The sequence below is a fragment of the Epargyreus clarus genome, unplaced genomic scaffold, assembly GCF_041222505.1.
Source record: "Epargyreus clarus isolate Ecla_fem2 unplaced genomic scaffold, WU_Ecla_fem_2.2 ptg000001l, whole genome shotgun sequence".
In the NCBI taxonomy this organism is placed as follows: Eukaryota; Metazoa; Arthropoda; class Insecta; order Lepidoptera; family Hesperiidae; genus Epargyreus; species Epargyreus clarus.
In genome coordinates this window covers 10,102,109-10,124,469 of record NW_027332209.1, presented here as the reverse complement: position 1 = coordinate 10,124,469, position 22,361 = coordinate 10,102,109, and the positions used below count along the sequence as shown (strand labels likewise).

Genomic DNA, 22,361 nt, shown 5'->3' with positions numbered 1-22,361 from the left:
GTATATAGAGTGTAAATAAGAGCCAGTGACACTATCAGCATCCAGTAAGGCTGTATCAAGTACACACCGTACATTATAATTAGTAGTACTATTAGGAAGTACACTATTTCCATTTAACTTTATTTTTGAAGTACATTTTTGTGTTTCCAATATGTTTCCATTAGGTATAATACGATCTGGAGTTTATGTTTTATTTAATTTCATTGTTGTGATAGCGTTGTCACGACTGACTTGATGATTAGGTATTTGATTATAATGTGACTGTCAGTTTTACAAAAAATAAAGTAGTCGTTTCAAATGAAAAAGTTTTATTCATGGAACAAAATAGGTTTTTTGTTCCGGGGTTTACATTGATATTTAAAATAATATTCTTAATGATTTTATTTATTTGTCATAAAAAGTGTATTTATAAATAGAACAAGCTGTCTAAATACCGTTTTGTTTCCCGTCTAAGGACAGTCGCCAGTTGGTGATGCACGTTTCCGCGCTTCGGAGAAGAGCCTTCCGTTCCGGTTAATATCATTGGAAACGGATAGTAGTCATTATAACTTGTTTGATAGCAGGTATATCTTGTCGGAGGTCTTATGTAGTTCAAATATCTCAGACATTGTTGGGCTTCTGACCCGTATCTATCTTCTATTCTTTATTCACGAGCTCGAATTGAGACATTTTGGAGTATGTTTTGAGCATCTTCTAGCTTTGTGCAATGTCTTCAGGACAGCAGTAAAATAATAATATGATAAGCGATGAAATACTTCAATTACTTATTACGAGTTCCAATCAGTCGTCTATTTTTTCTTACAAATGGATCAAATACCGCACATGTAGGTTTACCAGAAGCGGTTGTAGAATATTCGGTGCAATAATTTTGTACCATGATTTTGTCTTCCTGTGGAATATTCGTAGATAGTTGCCCTGCAGCTCGTTGGTATGCAGATCTTACTTCTTCTTCGTAATTATGTATCTGGGACGTTGGATGTGCTGTTGGTTTCACGTAGTTATCTCTTGATTCAGTACGGAATGTTCTGATAATAAAGATTTTGTTATTGCATACAATTATAGAGAAAAAACTAAACAATAAAATTTATTTTTTTAAGGACTTAGGTATTATAGGAAATATTGTTAAAATTGTAATTAGTTGCAGTTGGAATATAATTTTACCCTGGAACCCAGCGTAATTTGTTATGAGTTCTTATTTCTCTAAAATCCTCGTTGAATTTTTCTCTATCGTACATTGACTTAGGTCTACTTAAAGGTAGACCCCACTCATTAACCTTTGGTCTTGGAACTCGCACCTACAATGAAAACTTAATTAGACACAAATTGACAATATCAATATTATTATAAATTTCGTTAAATAGACAAAAATAGGTGTTTAATACCGCGTATTTTTTTGTCTTTTATTTACCAGACTAAGGTTTAGTAAATAAGTATAAAAGTGATTATATTAATCCCAACTACATTGTTAAAGAATTAGGATGTTTAAATAGGATACTTAAACTGAATTTCCATTAGCTACTACCGCTTGAGCAACTGATATCGTAAGTGATTAAGTCGTGGTTAACTGTCAAAAGCTAATTTAGTAGCTTATAAAACTATACAAATACATAATCAATCAATCAATCATTGACAGATATTTTAATAAAATTGGAAAAAGAAGGTCGCCCGATCGGCTCGCTTGGTCGCTCAGTAGCTTAAGCTTAGTCATAGATTACTCAGGCGATAGTTGCCAATGGAGGTCTAATACATACCCAAGGAATATCTGCATACGTATAGTATGTCATGATGTCTTTAGAGTTTGACATTTTGGTCAGTTCGTGTGATGTATATGGCCTATGATGTAATCTGCTAGTTGTTAGGTATGGATCTAAATATTTCTCGAAGCCTTCGTATGTCGTATCTAGCGGTTCTAGCTCTTTGCAATTCGTTGGTACTTGTGGCTGTGGGTAACGATATAAATCTGAATTAGCTGCACATGATCCATACGATGTAATTCGTGTTTTAAAAACTTTTTCCTATAACGCGGGTTTGAGTACGCATGCGGTTCTGGTCCTGGTGTGTAGAAAATGAAAAGGTCTGCGTGAGAAAAGTAACTATAAAACGATAAAATGCGCGTTACTCGCATCCTATCGCTTTAAGAGTTTTCTTTTCATATACGCTACACGCACGCGGAAAGCGGGGAAACCGCAACAGGTTAATTTACTCACGCGAGTAAGACACGCCAGCGAATTAAACCCGCGTGACAAGAATGAGGTCCTTAAGTCAATTTCCCCCTTTGCTGGTGAGTAGATATTATACTTAAAAAATGAATTAAAAGATATTAGCAAACAAAATAGCAGTAATTGTTATCAGGAAATATTTTCAGAATTTGAGTTAATCCTATTCTATTTATTGTTCATATTATCATTAACTTATCTTACTACAATTTACTTACCGGTATTAATGGTAAACTAGCAGGATGTTTATGCTGTTCTTTATCAGTTACCAATCTGCTACAAATTGTGGGAGCTTCGTATGAACTCCTCATTTCAGTAGTTTGATGCGCTTTACAATCTGGTATTCGATCTGCCAGCTACAAAGTTTAATAATTTAGCACCTTTTAGACAGAACTTCACTGGAAATTTCATGACATTTATATTAATTTCAAATAAAGGCAATAATTTCAATCTTATTCAGAAAATATTCAATATTTTTAATAGTCTACTGCTAGCAATGCCATATGCTATTGACTCCCACTTATCACATTTCTACCATCACAGCGATATCACCGTTTAATTAAAGACGAAGCAATATCATCTATATTCTTATATTCTATAGAAGCACCACTAACTTGCTACAGTGGCTTCAGGTTTGATCCCCGGAGAGATATTTCGCACCTTTCGATTCGATTCGATTTTGATTAAGGAATTCGTTTCCATTGCGTTCTATTGTTATATCCAAATGATAAATATATATTTTATGGGTTTGGATGCTGAACTAAAATCCTTAATTCGTTTCATAATTCTTAAAATACTATTAGTCCTAATTTATTACTATTGCTTTATTTTAGTTTTCGTTAATTATTTATATCGTCTCCACTTTTGCTAACCTTACCTTTCTACTAGGAGGATAGATATACTGGTTATCACTCCACGCAGTATGCTTGTTAAACCTGAACCTCTCGGAAGGTTTGTGGTCATGGTCGACAGCGCTCTGTGAGCGAGTTAACTCTTTGGTCACGTTGTAATCTCGATTGTACTCCACTTCCTCGAAAATTGGTTGCCTCTGGAAGGAACATTTGAATAGGTACATGTGAAGGATTTGTATAAAAAAGATGATTACTGATAGGGAATATGTAGTGTAACAATTCGAAATTTTGTTGTAAGGATTCGTTACAGCGGTACATCAGGTCAAGTAAAACGCGAATTCGGTTTTTATAGAAGTGAATGTTTCTCTATCAATTCTTTTGATTTAATTTTTGTTGCACTTCATTGATTAGTACCTACGTGTTAATATTTTTGTGTCTCTTTTTGTCGTCCTGGGCATATGGCCTTTTTCACAATTAAGGAAGGTCTGGACCACCACGTTGTTACAATTCCAATTTATAAAGGATATTATTTGTTAGTAAATATATTTCAATTCTTTGGTTTAGTCTTTGATAGATCCTATTATTGTATATCGAATATAAAATACCATGTTCGTATTACAATTCATATTACACGGCAGTGTTCTTAATCAGTACTTACCTTTACGTTTATAAAATTACACGGATGTTTCAATTTCTATTTTACGTTCTACATTAAAAATATATTATTTTCTTTATTATTTAAAATGAACACCATATCAAATTACGGTTCCATAAAGAGCAAAGATGAACCACGATAAATAACTGGAATTATTAATGATGTTTGTTTACTATCATTCACACGAGCGCAGTAGGTATGAGACCTTAGGTCATCTGTTACTACTCAGATACTACCTAGTGGCTAGTAGTATAGCTAATGTGACTACACGTCCGACTTCAAGAGAGACAGTCCTATTGTTAGGATCTGCCCCATTGTCCTGCTTCCATCTACAGATTTGAATCTACATTGATACTTTGAATGTGATATAAACTGTACTGTACTGTTGGTGTTGTATCAAGAAATAAAAACAATTGCATAAGATTAGTAAAGAACCTACTAGCTTTTACCCACGACTTCGCTGGCAGAAAAAGGTTTTATCCCTCGAGAACGGTACTTTTTCCAAAAGGTACCCTATTTCCTTTTCTAAGCCCCAGACAACGCGTGTACAAAATTTCATGACAATTGGTTATGTAGTAAATCATAGATTAGTAAAGATTACTTACTCCTAACAAGAAAATGTACCCAGTTTGCGTTGAAATACTTGCGTAAAAAAGTTTTGCCACGTCTCCGTGCTAAAATATCCCTAAAATATTTGAAATAATTATTTATTTATTATGTAAATTCATGTAAATTACGCAGTATTAGTTATTTATTCGTAAATTTTCTCTAAAAATGTGTTTATTTGTCAAAAATTCAAAAAAAGAACTTACGATAATAAGCCGTTTGTGGCTTCATTCAATTTCAAGGCGGCGAAGTATCTTTACTAATCTATGTAGTAAATGCGTAAAAGTGTAGCAATTAAACTCACATTTGCATTTAAAATTATTCGACAAGCGTCCTGCATCAAAGAGAAAAATAATGGTCACATTATTGGTATAATATATCTAATTTATAGTAGAATAGTAACTTTGATAGCCAGTATCAAAGTATGTGCCATGACAATCACGCCGCCCTATTAGTTACACTTCATTTGGTTTTAGGGTGTCTAGAGCGTTTATTTCTGACTGACCTTTAACTATCAGAATATCTGTAGGTATGAGGAAAACTCTTGAATAATATATGGGTATGATAAATTTGAAGCAGGGCTTTGTATGCAGTCAAATCAAGCAAAAGATTTTTTTATATTTATTTGTCTATTAGTTTTTTCTATATTTATTTGTCTACAAACATAATGAAATATTTATTTTACTATACTTATACTTTATTTTACTATACTTATGCAGATCATTGCACCTACTGTCTATTTGTAATATTTTAACATAATATTATTATTTTCTCTACCAAAACTTTTAAATTTGTATTAAAATTAGTTTGTCAATAAGTTAACCGCGATAACAACTGATTATATTTTCACTCATTTTATATAGGAGTAATTGACACTTAACAAGAAGGTATCATCACAATGGTATCATTATATCTAACCTAACCTATACCTAGATGATATCTAGAACTACTGGACAAATTAATGAATACCTTACCTGTACGAAACTTTCGGAGCTTCCCCGAGAATAACATAGTGACATGATACTTACAATTTCTTTAATTATTTCGGGTTGATCCCTCCATTGCCTAGCTATCGTTTCACTGGATGTACCGGTTTGAAGATACTGGCGAACTGGATACTCCAAATTTAATGTATCCCAATTTGTTGTGGGTAATTTATTTGGGTAACGTGCTTGCATCTTAACTATCTAAGTATGAGAATAACAACTCAGTAACAACAGTATAAAAATAAATTTACACATCCATCGACTCTTCGTTCTTAAGACTATTTAATAGTTACTTAGTAATTGTTTGTTTCGACTGTTCCATAACTTTAGTTGTCACAGTGATACTACTTATTGATCAATCTATACTTTACTCTACTACACCCGACTACATTTTCTTTAGAAATTTGTATTCTGACGCCATGTAAATAATTTAGGTATTGCTTGTAAGATAATAAATATAAGTTAGTGTTGTTATATGTTTGTGGTTCTGGCAATTCGATTAATAATATGAATTACGGGTAAGTAGAAAGGATAGGTAATATAGTTCTTAGACACAGTAAAAAAATTAAAATATAAATAGGGAATATAAAACAGTTGTTTAATTTGGTGAAAATTCGTTTAATCCTTCACAAATGACTGATTGTTATCAAAACACAATATACGTGTTACATGACTAAGTTTAAAATACAAGATTGCAATAAATACAAGAACGTACTTGGCAGTATCGACCACGCAATAATACAATACAGAATTATGAAGATATACAAAATACTAGTATAAATAAATTCTATTTTTTTCATGCTTTTTCAAAATTGCTCTTTAGTAATTTTATTAATTAGATGTTGGTGTTGCTAATAATAACTAAAGTTATCTTAAAAGTTAACTCGGTTAAAGTTAGTTAAAAGACAACTCAATAAGATAAGTGATCATTTATTTTAAAAGAAAATGAAAATAATATGGCCGATTTAAATAATAAATATTAAAATTAAATGGAGACAGAATTTAATTTGCAAATGTTATAATACTTAAATAATAAAAAAAAAATCGAATGACACTGATATTTGGAATTCATTTTAAAATTCTGTGGACATTTTCTGATTTAATAAATAAACATAGATTAGAGCTACTTAAAAATCATCGATGGGATTACAAACATTGATCATTAATACTCTTATACTATTGTATAAGTGTATTAATGCCTACGATTTTATGAAGAGTATAAAATAATTTAGAGAAATATACGTAAAAATACATTTATTACGTGGTAATACTGTAAGTACTTAAACACATTCAGACCGCTTGCTCCTATCTTGTAACTTATTAATCTGTGGACAAAGATTAGTAAAGATATTTCGCCGCCTTGAAATTGAATGAAGCCACAAACGGCTTATTAGTAAGTTATTTTTTTGAATTCTTGACAAATAAAAACATTTTTAGAGAAAATTTACGAATAAATAACTAATACTGCGTAATTTACATAGTAAATAAATAATTATTTCAAATATTTTAGGGACATTTTAGCACGGAGACGTGGCAAAACTTTTTTACGCAACTTTTTCAATTCTCTAAACTGGGTACATTTTCTTGTTAGGCGTGAGTAATCTTTACTAATCTATGTCTGTGGAAAGTTATTCATTATCTGTATAAGTCTACCGGTTCTATTATATCGGTTTCTACTGAAACACTACAAAAATACTCCTTGTGATTATGGAAAATAGTAATTTATCTGAATATGTTCGTTTACGATGAATAAAAATTAGCGATTATGTTTGAGTATCAATCGTAATCAAGTTATTATGATATAAGTTAAAACGTGTACGTATTAGTATTAATACTAATGTGCGATTCGCGTTTCGCCAATATTTATTCACCAGTCCATTAACACTGAGTCGTACATCCTTAAACTACGTATAAATAAATTATATTAAGAAACGCCTCTACGAATATACAAAATTAATACAAATCTTACATTACTAATACAAATTACATCACAGTTCAATAAACAAGTTAGTGTTAAAAGTTAGAGTACCAAATGTTTCAAAACAAAAATTACTCTTTAGATTAGTAAGACTTTAGAGAATGCTAAAATTTTAAAAACTAAAAACAACAATTTGGTAAGTTTGTTAAGGGCATACATCGAAATTTAGGAACATATAAATACATACGTACACCCAAAGAAACTACGAAACCACCTTTATAAGGTAGTTTTAACACTGTAACTGTTTGTTTAAAATGTACAGCCCTTACTTCTGGACACCTCTTGGTAAGAGATACATCAAATAAAATAACACAATTAAAACATAGAAGCATACATCACACAAAAACTCGAAAGAAAATCACACGTTATACAAATGTACAAAATTAGCTTCGAAATCATCCAACATTTTCAGTCTGATTATAATATTATTAAGTCTTACAATTTTATTTTATCAACTAGCTCGCGTGAGTCTTATTTGCAAAATTAAATAAATGTTTTTTTATGTATTTATTTTTGGCCTCTTGGGAATGATAATTACAACATATTGAAGTATGACGTCATAAAGCATCAAAGGTAGAGTTTACACTGTCAATATTTACAATTGTAACAATAAAGCAATTTTTCTAATTTTATCGGATATATTAAAAATACTAAAAAAATCTCAATTAATAAGAACTAAGATAAAAATGTAAGTAGGTACTTACTACATACACATATTAATGATCATTTAAATGTATCGATAATTTCATTAATGAAGTTTATAATGATGACGATAATTGCATTATTGATTGATGATGGTGTTGATTACGATGATCAAAAGGGATCGTTACGATATAAAACTACACCCAGGTCACATATAGATAAAATCGTACTACAAATAAGACACACGCGTTATTGTGATAATGTGAGAATTATAAAAAGGTTACTTACTAAGTATTGAGTAAAAAAGCTACAATATTTAAAGATTAGTACGCACGGGGTTGAATAGCAATAGCAAGACTTTAAAAATATTGCCTAATCGCAATGTACTTATAGGTAAGGTAAGCTAAGAGAACATTAGCGTATAAACACTTGGATAATATCGTAGAAAATATCACTTTATTTATTGTTCAGATGATAAAAATAGAGTTTTTCCAATGAGATACTTATAATCGCATTAACGACTTATTGGTAATGAGCACAATTACAATACTTAAGTATTACGTTGTGTTGGTACTTTCGAATTTTATTTTGATATTCTTCCTCAATTAATCAATTGTACACTCTCTAAGTGCTAAGAGATTTCTTCTCTGACTAAATAATAATTGAGAGAAACCTCCTCTTACGGGTAAGATGTTAGTGCCTGTTGAGGCCACGCTATTTTGGCATCTATTCTCTTATAAGCCAGTATAAAGTTCTGTCCACTTTTCTCTGACATCACTTCTTGTGGGCAATCATTCTCGTTCAACATTGTTTCTGTAAAAGAAAAAAATATATTAATTAACATATTCAAATGCATAATTATCCTGTCAATTATCATATTAACCATTTCTTAAAACATGTTTTTTTTTGTAAAATACGATAATAATAAAAATTAGAAAAATTAATTCAAAATAACAGTCTTTTATCTTTAGAAGAAATAATAATAGAGGAGAATAGGAAATGAATTTAGAGTTTCATGCAATATTTTATTAAATTGCGTAATACAAATGCCAACAATACATTACTTATTTAAATAAACAATTCATTAATTAGTTAACAACATCGCCTGACTTTATTTGTTAATGATTTGAATGCAGTGACAGTTATGTAAGTACCTTAATGTTATCTGTTTTAGTAAATAAGTTAAATATTTGTACCTCGTGTTTGGGATTATCGTAATTAAGACGATAGACAAATCCAAACAAAAACAAAGTAAATCACGTGTGAATTCACGTGTATAAAAATATTAAGACACTTTTTAATAATTATAACTAATTTAATTAATTAATTTAACTAATTTCCTAAAACCGCTAATAAACGTTAAAAAAGTCCATAAAAGTTAAAACAAACCGAGAATCTGAAACGGTACATAAAAAGAACTGACGTCAAAGTACTATATTAGAAGGTCCGAAAAGCAGTCACAACAAAATTTTGATAACTTATCGGATTTTGTCATAAATGTTTTGGAAGAACCGAGGACGGAGAGCATCCCCGGAAGTCACCAGACCCGAGTCTCACGTCGCCGCAAATACGTGATTTAGTTATAAGTATATATTAATATGTATGTTAGTCTGAGTACTTTGTTCTACGACTATGACGATATGATATGGACCTCTGTATTCAATTATACTTATGTATCTTTGTTTATATTGTCTGAGATAAATGCTTATTATTATTATAACCTTGTCCATCGTGCAGTGCAAACAGGCGGTGGCGTGCGCGAGCGCGCGGCAGAGGCCTTCAAGAGCGTTCAACGCGCCTAACGAAGTTTTCACTTCAAATCATAGATTAGTGAAGATTACTCACTCCTAACAAGAAAATGTAACCAGTTTTGACAATTGAAATTGTCACTGTCATCTATTTTCGTGTTTGAAATATATAAAAAAAAAAATTTTTAGATCAATTACGAATGAAACGATATTTCTCCGCACTTTTTCTTCGATTTCGTGTCTTAACTGCGCATGTCAGCATTGTTCCGCGTAAATTAAAACATGACAACAATTATATGGCTGACTGAATTGTCAGCCGTTTATGGCTTCCTTCAATTACAAGGCGGTGAGATACCTATACTTATCTATGCTTCAAATATTAAAGTTATATATATTAAGTTACCTTGTCCATCGTGCAGTGCAAACAGCGCGTAGTCCTGCGGGTTGGTGATGGCGGCGGCGTGCGCTAGTGCGCGGCAGAGGCCTTCAAAAGGGTTCAACGCGCCTAAAGAAGTTTACATTTCAATATTAAAGTTACCTTGTCCATCGTGCAGTGCAAACAGCGCATAGTCCTGCGGGTTGGTGATGGCGGCGGCGTGCGCGAGCGCGCGGCAGAGGTCGCGGGCGCGCGCGCCGGGCCGGCACGGCAGCGCCACGCGCCGGATGGAGCCGCGGCACTCGTCCGGCAGCGCCACGCGCACCACCGCCACGCCGCACCCCTCGCGACCGGTCGCGGAGCCGCGCCGCCACTAGCGCACAAATAAGTGCTTTTTAGTAAGAAATTAATTTACTAAATGAGATTCAGCTGTAGGCTGATATTAAGTTTAAGTAGTACGTATGGTACCGTTTTAATATTTAATATTCTATTTAATCTTCATGATGAATTAACCAATCTGTTACTGACAGTACAAGGACAAGACATAATGGTTTAAAATAGCTGCAATATCGTGTAAAAATAGTATATTTTACAAAATTAAATGATGAAATTTTATTACTCTCATATATTACCTAAGTTTGCTAATTGTGTTTTATTACCAAAAAGTGATATTAAATTACCAATATTCACATTTAATTCAACCAAATTCAAAACTTTATTACCGTTATAAGATATAAAGTACCACACTTTTGGGGACCTACGAATGACGTCACTGGAAAAAGTCCGGTCATGGCCATCCGGTTCAGCGCCCCACAAACTAGTCGAAAATTTGCAAATTGTAAGATTCGTTTGTAAACTTACCGGAGCTGAACTATCCGGTCCGGGGTCCGGTGCCAGCCTCTTCAGCACCGCAACAGCAGAGAACAGTGCAGTGAGGTAATATCCTCCTTCGCCAGCCAGCAGCGCCGCTGGGAGCAGACCGGCCATCAACTCTGCTTCCAGCTCCGCACACACGAGTCGACATCGAGCGACCGTCCACGCGAGCACTGGGAGTAGGTCATCCGCACCCAACGTTCGTTCTCCACGGATCTGATGTAAGATAACAGTTAAGAGTTAAATATCGTGTAAGTAAATAAACAGCCATGTAAATATATTAAGATATTTACCATAGTTGAACAACGTACAAATAAATATAAATGGCCATGTAAATATATTTCATTGTATACTTCCATCTGGCTTTGAAATTCATCTAATATGGCGTTTGAATATAAAATCAATGTAAGTAATAACTTACAATACTATTAGGATGTACAAAAACTAGCTATCATCATTAGTGTCTAATTTATAGAATGTATGGAAGTGACAAATAAGTTATGATTTAATCAAATGGAATACTAGTGTGGGTCGAATTAAATTACATAGAATTGAAATCTTTTATGTGCGGTAATCGAATTAATATTTAATGTTAATGAGACTGCAAATTACATGTCAAGCTAAGTTAGTAAGGGTAATAAAAGCTTAATTACCCAATATTCAGATCCACCATTGGTGTGGAATTCAGTCTACAGAAAAAAGAAATTACGTTTTACGTTCAAGACAATATTATGTAATAGTATATTTATTTATGCTATGTTAATGGTTAAAAATAAAAGTATATTACATTCCCCTACATTTTATGAAGACGATTATTTATGTTTAAACTGACGCACACATCACAGATAAGAATATTTGTGTGTGTGGGTGAGATTTATTTAAACGAAACTGACAAATAAAAAGAGTTTTCTTCATGCTTTCGGGGATCTGACGTGTAATCTTCTTTGTTTCAATATTGTTTCATTTGTGCCATTATCACACTGTAATTTTATTTGATGTTACACTTACCGCATTAAACATTACAGATATGGCAGCGAGAAGGTTTTCAAGTTTGTCCAACGGCGAGTCAGCTTCTTGCATCTTGAGGAAATGTTTTGAGATCACTGCTAAGACAGCTGACGATGGGACTTTCGTTGATTCCTGAAGAATTAAACGATAAATTAATTAAAACATAAGTAGGCAAGGACAATAGATAAGTGATACTACTCGTAAAATAAAATAATTGTATCCCCATGTTGTGACTATCATGTTATACATATCTACTTATGTTTCTCATACCTACTTATTTTTGAGAAAAAATGTTACTAAAACATCTAATACTTTTCATGGTAGCTTTCCATGGTCCGTAATTATTATTGATATCATAGATAGATGAGATTCATCGACACTCCAAGGGAAGATCATTATATGTGGTAGCGCTGACGAATGCGTAGTCCGAGTCGGGAACTTGAATAAGGTATGTTGCGGTATCTCACTTTGTATTTTGGAATGATAACATGACTTCAAATATCAAGATAGTTAGACCGGCTCCCACTGTTAGAAAAGTCTTAGTTCGATACGTGGCTGTACACCGTCAATGTATGATCCGTGAAATCACAGACATTACATAGCTCTAACGTCCTTCATGATTATTATAGTTTATATTTATATCTTATGTAATTAGCGATAATCTTATATAGGAATTTTATCTAAACAATTACAAGAGCATTATTTCAAATACTAATAAGTTAATGATGTTAAGTATCTACTCGCTTATAAGTTTAATATCACTAACGTATTCAACGGTTTCAAGTGCCTATGAAGATCTTTATCGATAAACTGCTACTTGTCTGTTAAGAAGATTTGATTGTAATATCGTCGTCTTGTCTATGACGAAAATTGAGATTCGGTATGTTGTGGTAGAATTTTATCGGTGGTATGGATGTCTGACATTCAAAACCTAGAGACAACTGCTAATTTTGATGTTTGCTTTGTTACTTTTGTTTTAAAACTAGGACCTATCACTTATTTTTAGAATGTATGGTGTGGCGTAGGATGATGCATGCCCTCGATAGCAGCATGCAAGCGTCGCACGTCAGGCGGGTGCCAGCCTGCTAGCAGTGTGTTCACCGCAATGACAATAATTGCTATTTAAAGTAGCTCTATTTGCAGGTTGTTCATACGGCAATCTTAAGGCATGAGGCGTTCCAAGTATTTTTTAATTGTAGAATCGTATGTGCCATGTCCATTAAATACCTACTCTTGTTTTATTTGCCATTATTTACGGTAGCAAACTTATACCCTTTGTAGATATTTTGTGAGGTTCATTAATTGAAAAGCTATACACCTATTTCTGCCTTATCAGCAGCGTTTAACAGCAGTGTTAAACTAGCTGCTGTGTTTTGGTTTGAAGGGTGTGATAAGGGAGACATACGTTTCCGAGGCATTCCAGCTTCGCCCTCAGGGAAAGCGGCGCATCTGTGGCCGACCTCAGGTAGAAATATCTAATCCTATCTGGGGTTGATTACAGATGCACATGGGCGGCAGTAGCCACTTATCAGGTGGATTGCTGCTCGTCCGCTACTCTTATATTATAAAAAAAGCTACTAACCTTAACACCCAGTTGCAACGGCGTAGCGTGATGTGCGCGTTCGATAGCAGCGTGCAAGCGCCGCACGTCGGGCGCGTGCCAGCCAGCCAGCAACGTGTACAACTTGCAACGCAGCGGACGCACCACCAGCCTATGCATCACGCCCTCCAAAATTGCATCCAGGTTCAGAAATTCCGTTGGTTTTAGCTGTCAAAGATTTTTTTAGTTTAAGAATTTATCTTGCTTTCGAAAAATAAAATGTTCTCATAGTGAAAAAGAAAAATATAGTTCTGAACATAAAGATGTTAAACGATAATTTTACACAAAGTTTGTATAGTGTATAATATGAAGTATTTTATAAATAATACCTTCAGCCTCTCTTTTTCAACTTCTTTTTCAAATTCTCTTTCGCCATGTTTTACCAAGTAATTCTTCATTCCAGACATAAATTGCCTCATATTTCGCATCATTATCTGCAAAAAACAACATTATAACTTTTAGTAACAGACAATCTGTACACAAAATAAAATTGTTTTATTTTACAATAAAAAATATTTTCTAACATAAAAATCACAAAACCTACTCAATGGACTTTAAAAAGCTAAAAATTAATACCAATCTAATTACTTGTTACTATCTTCAAAATGCTTGCATTTCAACCGACTCATTTACTATAGAAGTTTAAATTAAAGCTATAAAAATACAGCTCACCTGCGGGCACGTTTCTTTCGAGTCAAGCGTACAAGATATAAAGTTGTCTATATTCTGCGCGAAGGTGGTGCTCTTGTCTTGCGCGAGGTGCAACGCGTACGCACGCAGCGCCGCGCCCGTACCGCGCAGCGTACGACCGCCACGCAGCGCGCGCACTCTGCCCGCAGCTGTTGGTGGGACAAAAAATGTAATAAGAAACGGAATATTTCTATATAGCCGAATAAAGAAGCCTAGCCTATTGAAGAAAACAGTTTGGATAGTAAGGTGGTCATTGAAAAAAACTAAGTAAAATTATAAGTTGTATAAATAGACCTAAATGTTGATCGGAACGGTGAGTTTCAGTAAAAGGACAAGTTACACTAAAAATATATTAAGGTGAGAGTCAAGGAGGTAGACTTCGCTTACTGGACAAGTAAAAGTGAAACAAATTAAGATCGTCATATTAAATGCACGATGTTGGTACAACTCGCATACAATGAAATGATCTCGTCAATATACATCGATGAAGATTAGTAGTTTAGATATGCGTATGAAACTAGGTGACTATCATAAACCTTGAGACAGAATGACTAACTTCGACTCGAAGAAAATGTTAGTATTAACTACCTCAGTGCACTTGTGCACAAGACAGACAATCTATTAAGGAATATGTAAATATGACATAATGCAACTAGGCGCCGTTTTCCATTATTACTTAATTATAATTATAGCATTGCAAACTACTGAACTCAATCCTTCTTTGTTCTGAACTATATATTGAACAAAGATTGAAGAAATCCTACTCAATAAATCATTAATTAAACTGCAGACGATTCAATGTACATAATTATATTACTCTATTTTATCCTTATGTAAATACAGTGCTTTGTTAGGGATTTCATACAATAACGAATTAAACAATAGTCATTGTATTATTAGACAAACTTATACAATACATATAATCACAAGCAGATGCTTATAGTACACCGCGAACACGGGAACACTTTGTATTAATGAACGTAGATGATATTCAAAATTGTGTAATCTTTGCCAAAATAGTACCTACGTAGCGTTTAATAAAATGTCATAAAATAAGTTATTGAATACTACAACACGATATATAATATAACAAAGAGATATCGTGTTGTAGTATTCAATAATAGGTAAATTACTACCGAAGTGATTTTTAAACACACTACATATAACTCCATGATTAAATCTTTCTTGGGAAATAATCGATTAGAAATAGCATTAACTACAACGCACAGACAAGTGGTACGGACCATCAGCTTTGAAGGATTGTCTTCTTAAATTAGTAGATAATAACAGAAAATAGAAGAAATGTATCATCACGTATATAGAATTCGAAAGGATTTTTGAAAGTGATGTAGGAGATAAATAAGCGATAAAACTAGTATTTTTAAAACTTCGTAACGGATCTGTGCCTGTTCACGAATCACACGAGAACTGGGCGGATAATGATGATTTTGATGAAATTTAATATTGTGATAACTCGTGTCGTACAATAAAATATGGGTGTATACACTTTATCTCCGAAAATAAAGTCTGATGTAAAAGGAGCGGTAATGCAAATAAAGCCGGTAGAAGAGGTTTGAATTAATGAATATAAAGATAGTGAAGAATTATTTAAATTTGAAGCGCACTCTATCAAAATAGATTACACAAGATAGATGCACTCAAAACTCAAAAATATTTACGAAAGATTATTAATCTTCCTGACAAAACACTTGCTCCAATATTTGTTGAACAATTATCACATACACGTGTTCTGAATGACGGAAGATATCTCCAACAGGGTTATTATAGTATTTAGAAACTAAAGACCAATGTTTATTTTATTATTAATTTCGCTAACAACGTACCTACCCATTTAGGACCGGGATTGCATTTCTTAAAAAATAGGCTTATCACACAATCAAATTGAATTGACTTTGTTTTGTTAATTTCTTTTTATCTTCAAAATATTTTTGAGTTTATGTTGTTTATGTGTTAACTAATAATAAGCGATGATCCCTCATAATGATTATAAATATTTGAATAACAGCTAAGTACTGGTGAACATAGCTAAAAGAAAAAAATAAACACAGTAATTATTACTGTGCTTTTTTTTCTTATCTAAACAATTATTATTTCTAAACAAGTATTGTTTGTTGGATAAATGCATAATGAGTAGTATAAAATGTTTAGACGATAAATGTGACATTAAAAAGTATTTTGTAAATCTATTAGGAAGAAAAAAGGAAAAAACATTTACCTACACAAATACAATTCTGTAAATCCTTTGGAATTTCGTTCATGTTCTACACTAGATTTTTTGTTGTGACACAAATTACATCGTCTTAATCTATTGCAGAGTTTCTTCCAAAAACCTGCAATAGCAGTTAGTAAACGCCTGAAAGGGTTTTTATATGGTGCTTTTATTTTACTATTTTCTTCAGAACTTAAGTCACTACAGTGACAGTCAGGTGGTTTCGTGAAAATAACGGTTTTTTCTACACTTGCACTATTTTCTGTTAACTTTTTACAAAGCGCAGTTAACGCTTCCGTTTTTGCCAAGCGATGCTGAAACCTCGGCTCGTGTAGCTTTTCCTTTGAAACAAATATCCAATCACTTTCTAAAACATACTCGTTCAGTGTGTCACAACGGAAATTCTTTATCGTCGTCAACGCATACACTTCCTCCGCAACCGGCGTTGGTGCTGGCAATATTGGACTATTTATTGGTCTCGTCTTCTCAGACTCCTTGGTTTTGAGTTTCCTCAACCACGGTTCACATTTGCTGGATCGCGATGTCGAACAAGGAGGCGTTTCAGTCTGCCTCGCGCACTTTCCGCGGAACAACTTTCTGAACCACTTCATGACTGATCACTCTGCGGTTTCTTCCCGCGTGCACGAAAGATTTGAAACGATGATTTCTCATTCACACGAACTTAGCCACAGTACGACACGAGTGCATACAAGCGACTGCGTGCACAACCCAGTACCGAGTGAGAATTTCACGGCACGAGCAGACCTTTACCCTTTTGCCATAATTAATTTATTTACACAGCTAATATACTTATTGATAACAGATGTACGTCGCGGTTCCATTGTTCGTGTTCTACTAAGTTTAATTGATTCAATAATGATGTGTAATGACTCATTATTTTGTTATCAGCATGCAATATTACGGACATCTGCATAATTTACGTATAAGGTGATTTTAACGATATGAGAAATGAGCATACGAGTAGTAGCGTAAAGCGAGAACGAGAGATAAAGTATTAGTTTAATATCTTTTATTTATTTATATTACGTTACGATTTTTACAATGTAACAAAGTTGTCGTAGTATATTACTTGTGCTAGTAGTTAGTATATGTAACTAAATCATTAGATAAAACATTAATTATGGAATGAGGACGGCCAGATATGTAGCGTTCCTGATAAATAGGGTATAATATAATATAGTGGTAATTGTAAGTTAATTAAGTATCAATCTATATTATTATACCTATTATCGATATGCGAACCTGCGTCTATCTTATATATATTATGATATGAAACAAAATCTAGTTATATAAAGGATCAAACCAAAAATAAATGACACATAACACCGAGAAATAGTTAATTGTATATCTAACCTCGTTAGAACCACCACACTCATACCAGGCAAATAATTCTATTATCTTCAAATGAAATGCAATGTAAACAAATTTAAAAACGAAATACACATCTTTTTAACTAGTTTGAAAAAATGGTGGAAATTAGGAGAGTGAATGTAACTTTAATAGTTAATGGTAAAAAGTAAAAATAGTACTAATACTACAGGAATCTAACATACTTCAATATTATTAGTTGTATTTGTTTATACTAGGATTACAAAGATAGACTCACCTAATAAGGGGTCAAGGCGGTCTCTAAAGCTCTTGGCGCGAGCGGCGGCGGCGGGACCTCTACGAGGTACGGGAGAGTCCCATTCGCATCCTTCATCCTGTTAATATTTTAATATTTATTAAGGTTTTTATTTAACTTTTATTATATTACAAATTATAACATTTTAATACAGGAAGCCAACGACGGAAGGAGACTAATTAAAATAGAAAAAATATTCGTGAATTTATAAATGTCAGCGACTATAATAAGTGCTAAAATATAGGGCTTCTACTAGTGTACTACAATAATTTTAGTCCATTTCGAAGAGGAAGACACTTAAACAGATATAATTAATAAGCATATTATTCTTATTAATATTATTTTTAAATCTAGTAACCCTATAGTAGGATTTCATATCGTATATGACAAGAACATCGTACAAGAGTAATTTTGAATGTGAGGATGAATCTCGAAACCCTCTTCATAGATGACCAATCTAAATGACCAAAGTTATGCGTTTCGCAAGAGGTTATATAATTAAACATTTCTAAACTTACAGCTTCATATCCATGTGGGCCGTTCGATGGTGGTATCAATCCGTCCCACTGTGAGCTATCCCAAGGCTCAGAGAATACTGTCCCATCATCGCTGGCCTAAAGAAAAAAATACAAAATATTATAGGTAGGTATTATGTGTAGAAATATATTATACTATCTTTAATTAGGTATTACTGAATATTTAGAAATTATCTAATATTTATAAATATATAACACTGTCTTTAATTATTAAGCATGTCACAATCGAAGCCAAAATAGTTTGGGTGAGCCATGACTAGTAACAGTTAATAAATCAACTATTTACATTTAAGAAACGCTGTAACCTCTTTAAGGTCTGTTAAGTATTTAGACTGTACCTGTTCAGATAGAGGTCTAAGGTCATGTACATTGTCATAGCACGAAGCTCGTGGAGGAGAACGGATTTCTTCGGGCAATGCGACAGGCTCCGCGTTCAGTCTTAGGTCGGGAAATCTAACCAACACAAAATTATGTAAAATAGTTTTTTAGTTTGACATTTAAAAATAATTATCTTGATTTTATCCACCATCATTTTCGAGATTAGCATGTTTATGACACAAATATAATTATTATTAACTGATTAACTTGTTGTTATAATTATGACAAACAAGATTTTATCAGAATAATTAAGGACACAACCTTTAATGAGGAATATTGAACTATATTTTTTAAGTCTAATGATGAAACGAATGAAGACGTGTATCTTATTTAAGTGATTACTTAAATGTTCAAAGATAAACAAAATTTTATAACTATTAGATCAGACAATGTTATGTTAATTGGTGTTTGAAATTAACCATCGTTTTTACCTTTGCGCAACAACTTGATGAACAGTTAAATGTTGAGCTCCATCATCTACTCCACACAATCTGCTTTCTTGTTCAGCAAGTGATGGAAACATGCCATTTTCACCATTAGAGCACTCTTCACTCTTGTCTGTAAATGAAAATGATAATTTACTTATATAAATAACTAAATAAAAAGTATACAATTTACTTCAGGCAAACAAAATAAAAAAGTGCTACCATGCCCCTGCCGTTAATTCCAATAAATTTATAGAAAGTGTTCATGATATAAAGACAATATAAAAGGGAGCCGAAAATAAAATAGTAATTGAAAGTAAACAAATATTAAAAGTGCTTGTTTGTCATCCTACATGGATGACAAAATACCGCAAAAAATAAAAGAGACCACAGAATAATATGTTCACTTAATAAAATTATGATTGTGAATAGATAACTTGTGTAGTATAGTAACGTTACATAAATGTTATCAAATGAGACTCAATAAAAGACAATTATCAATAAATGAACGAAAGGAAACTCATGTAATTGACAGTAAAATTACTCTTTACACCGACATGAAAAATTATAATGAACCAAGCAACGAATGAGCAACCTACACTATTTATGATGATATTGAATTTTGAAATCGTGTTAACCCAAAACCCAGGAAAGTGAAACAAAAATAAAAAGCCGGTGTAGGGACGAGTCTCATGTTAACACTGACTTATGAACCGCCAGCTGGAATCAACGGTCCAGGTCTGGTCGTTCTTGCCTGTTGGCTTGTTGACGCGAGGCGGCTCCACCGGCTTCGACTTCGGCTTGCTTCGGAGAGACACCAGGTTGTCCACCGAGGTTGATGTGTTGGGTGATGATGCTGGTGAATAATGGGTATTTGGTACAAATAATTTAATTTTGTCGTCTCAAGGGCAACGAAACTTAAATGCAATGTTTTGAATACATACGAGTACGTTAACTAATTTTGTTAAATATAGTAACAATTTTTGAGGTAAAAATATGAAGATTAAGGGATCAAAAGCTTCGGATTTGGATTTATTGCACAAAAAACGATGAAAAATATAATACAATTTCTCACGTACTTAAATATAGTAGATAGTATGTTAAGTACTTACGCGACAATTCTTCTATGCTGTGCATATCACGAAGAGGATAGTAAGGATGATTCTGAGGTGGTTCTGAATATCTCTGAGAAAGACTCACTCCAACTCTTAAGAGTTTTCGTCTTTGAACTGGAGGCAGAGCAGCCTACAAGAAAAAGAAAAAAACTTTAGACATTTCATATTAAAACAACAACAACTTATAACTCGAAAGTTTTTCATACATTACTTACTTCTTTTATTGCATCTACGGGGTCAGCGTAAAATGGACTTCCAGCATTATCTTTTTCAGATTCATCTCCATTAAAGTCCTTAACACAATCATCTTCTAGTTTCACAGTTTCCATACTCTCAGTGGTATGATTTTCTCTGTTTTTAAATGCAGCCTCTATTTCTTCTGTTAATTTCTTATTCATATTCATTACAATGTTGAGTTTATCCGGCCTTTTAGGTACAATATCACCTTTACTGTTAGTGGTTGCTATAATCTCGGATGAGCCGTTAAAACTTTTCTTCAAAGAACTGTCAGAAAGATTTTTACCTTCGTTGTTAAGACTCTCTGTTGAATTTATAAGGTGCATATTTTCTTTCTCTAAGATAGACTGAGTGCTTTTGGCTGCATTGAGTTTTGCTGTAAAACAGAATTGAACAATGTGAAATTTATCATGATTTGGTTAACTGTGAAATGACGAAGAATTCTGATTTACTTACGCAGTGTGTCTGGTAAAAGATCAGGTCGTTTGCTTTTCATGAGGCCATTACTAATAATATTATCATTTTCAGGCCTTAAGGCGGGTTTAAATGTCGTACAATTGTTACTTTCTGGGCCCCAAATATCTTCGTAATCACTAACTTTATCCATTAATGAACTTCTATAATACACACCTGGCGATTCAAGAATGTCTGATTCCTGAAATAAAGTATTGAAATATTACAATATTTTTAATGAATATAAACAAATATAAGTGTATGTATAAAAACTCGTATGCATCGTATATCATGCAGTTAGTAATGATTTTACAGCCAACAACACAGTATATTGTATATTATAATATGCACATGCTATTTCCCATAAAGGATATATTACAGCATTTCTTGTAACAAACATTAAAATTATATTACTGCTTACTCCGCTGCTCTATAAAAGTAAAAACTAATCATATGTTAATCTTAATAGTACAATCCCTACCTGATAATGTCTGGACTCCTTTCGCAGGGAGTGCTTACTCCTCCTCGATCTACCAGATGGTGTTGTACTCGTCGTATTTGTTGTTGGGGACATAACTTTCTCTCTATCCTTACTTACGGGAGACAGAACAGACTGATTCGAAGTCGGAGAGAATACATTCTTAGTCGACAGTGGAGAACTTCTAGATAACGGCGAAAATACTTCGCTTTTATTAGTTTGGCTTATGGGAGAAAAGACACCGCTTTTAGAAGAAATAGTATCATTCGACACTGGAGAATTAATTTGACTTGTCGGTGAAAATATCCCGCTAGTAACAGAATTTGTTCCATTTGGTGAAACTAGCTGATTTGGAGCTGTACCGTTACTTGATTTAGTACCCGTATATGTGTTAACTACAGGATCAATGGATTCCGAAGTGTTTGTCTGCGATTGGGATTCTATTGGTGATCCAACATCGGTGACGGATTGTTCGATAGCTTGTCTTTTAAAACTGCCATTTAAACTAGTTGTCATTGCATTAATACATTCTCCTTCAGGTGACAGACGATGCATAGTCTACACAGGAACAGGAATAATGAGTCAGTAAATACCTTTATACACAAATACATTACATTAAATTAGTAAGTCTTATT

The 22,361-nt window shown here is 33.2% G+C and overlaps 2 protein-coding genes across 11 annotated transcripts in view; both read right to left on the bottom strand.

Moving 5' to 3' along the window:
- Window positions 1-376: 376 nt before the first annotated feature.
- Window positions 377-2,557, bottom strand: LOC140745378 (uncharacterized). The gene is made up of 4 exons (XM_073077236.1): window positions 2,435-2,557; window positions 1,752-1,940; window positions 1,162-1,295; window positions 377-1,025 (listed from the first exon to the last, which is right to left on the bottom strand). Exons 1-4 carry the CDS (start codon window positions 2,525-2,527, stop codon window positions 761-763), a joined length of 681 nt encoding a protein of 226 aa, XP_072933337.1. The 5' UTR covers window positions 2,528-2,557; the 3' UTR covers window positions 377-760.
- A 3,351-nt stretch (window positions 2,558-5,908) lies between these two features.
- Window positions 5,909-22,361, bottom strand: part of spri (Src homology 2 domain-containing protein sprint) — a 316,675-nt gene continuing 300,222 nt past the window's right edge. For 8 of the 10 annotated variants that reach the window (XM_073076518.1, XM_073076360.1, XM_073076437.1 and 5 more), the window contains 16 exons: window positions 21,730-22,284; window positions 21,252-21,450; window positions 20,774-21,171; window positions 20,556-20,688; window positions 20,150-20,299; window positions 19,450-19,576; window positions 18,979-19,093; window positions 18,623-18,718; window positions 18,087-18,183; window positions 14,212-14,378; window positions 13,869-13,973; window positions 13,522-13,707; window positions 11,940-12,071; window positions 10,920-11,147; window positions 10,221-10,431; window positions 5,909-8,747 (listed from right to left, as the gene is read on the bottom strand). In XM_073076518.1, the coding sequence (XP_072932619.1) occupies window positions 8,614-8,747; window positions 10,221-10,431; window positions 10,920-11,147; window positions 11,940-12,071; window positions 13,522-13,707; window positions 13,869-13,973; window positions 14,212-14,378; window positions 18,087-18,183; window positions 18,623-18,718; window positions 18,979-19,093; window positions 19,450-19,576; window positions 20,150-20,299; window positions 20,556-20,688; window positions 20,774-21,171; window positions 21,252-21,450; window positions 21,730-22,284 (3,033 nt within the window). In that variant the 3' untranslated portion in view covers window positions 5,909-8,613. The remainder of the gene's footprint in view (window positions 8,748-10,220; window positions 10,432-10,919; window positions 11,148-11,939; window positions 12,072-13,521; window positions 13,708-13,868; window positions 13,974-14,211; window positions 14,379-18,086; window positions 18,184-18,622; window positions 18,719-18,978; window positions 19,094-19,449; window positions 19,577-20,149; window positions 20,300-20,555; window positions 20,689-20,773; window positions 21,172-21,251; window positions 21,451-21,729; window positions 22,285-22,361) is intronic. The other 2 variants (XM_073076282.1, XM_073076744.1) reach the window with 2 other exon arrangements.

What these genes read in the sequence shown, in the direction of transcription:
- LOC140745378 (XM_073077236.1), bottom strand. Translation starts at nt 2,527, where the DNA reads ATGAGGAGTTCATACGAAGCTCCCACAATTTGTAGCAGATTGGTAACT. An exon ending in CTAGTTTACCATTAATACCG is followed by an intron (nt 1,941 to 2,434) that starts GTAAGTAAATTG and finishes CGTTACCCACAG; the next exon opens with CCACAAGTACCAACGAATTG. An exon ending in CGTATGCAGATATTCCTTGG is followed by an intron (nt 1,296 to 1,751) that starts GTATGTATTAGA and finishes TTTTCATTGTAG; the next exon opens with GTGCGAGTTCCAAGACCAAA.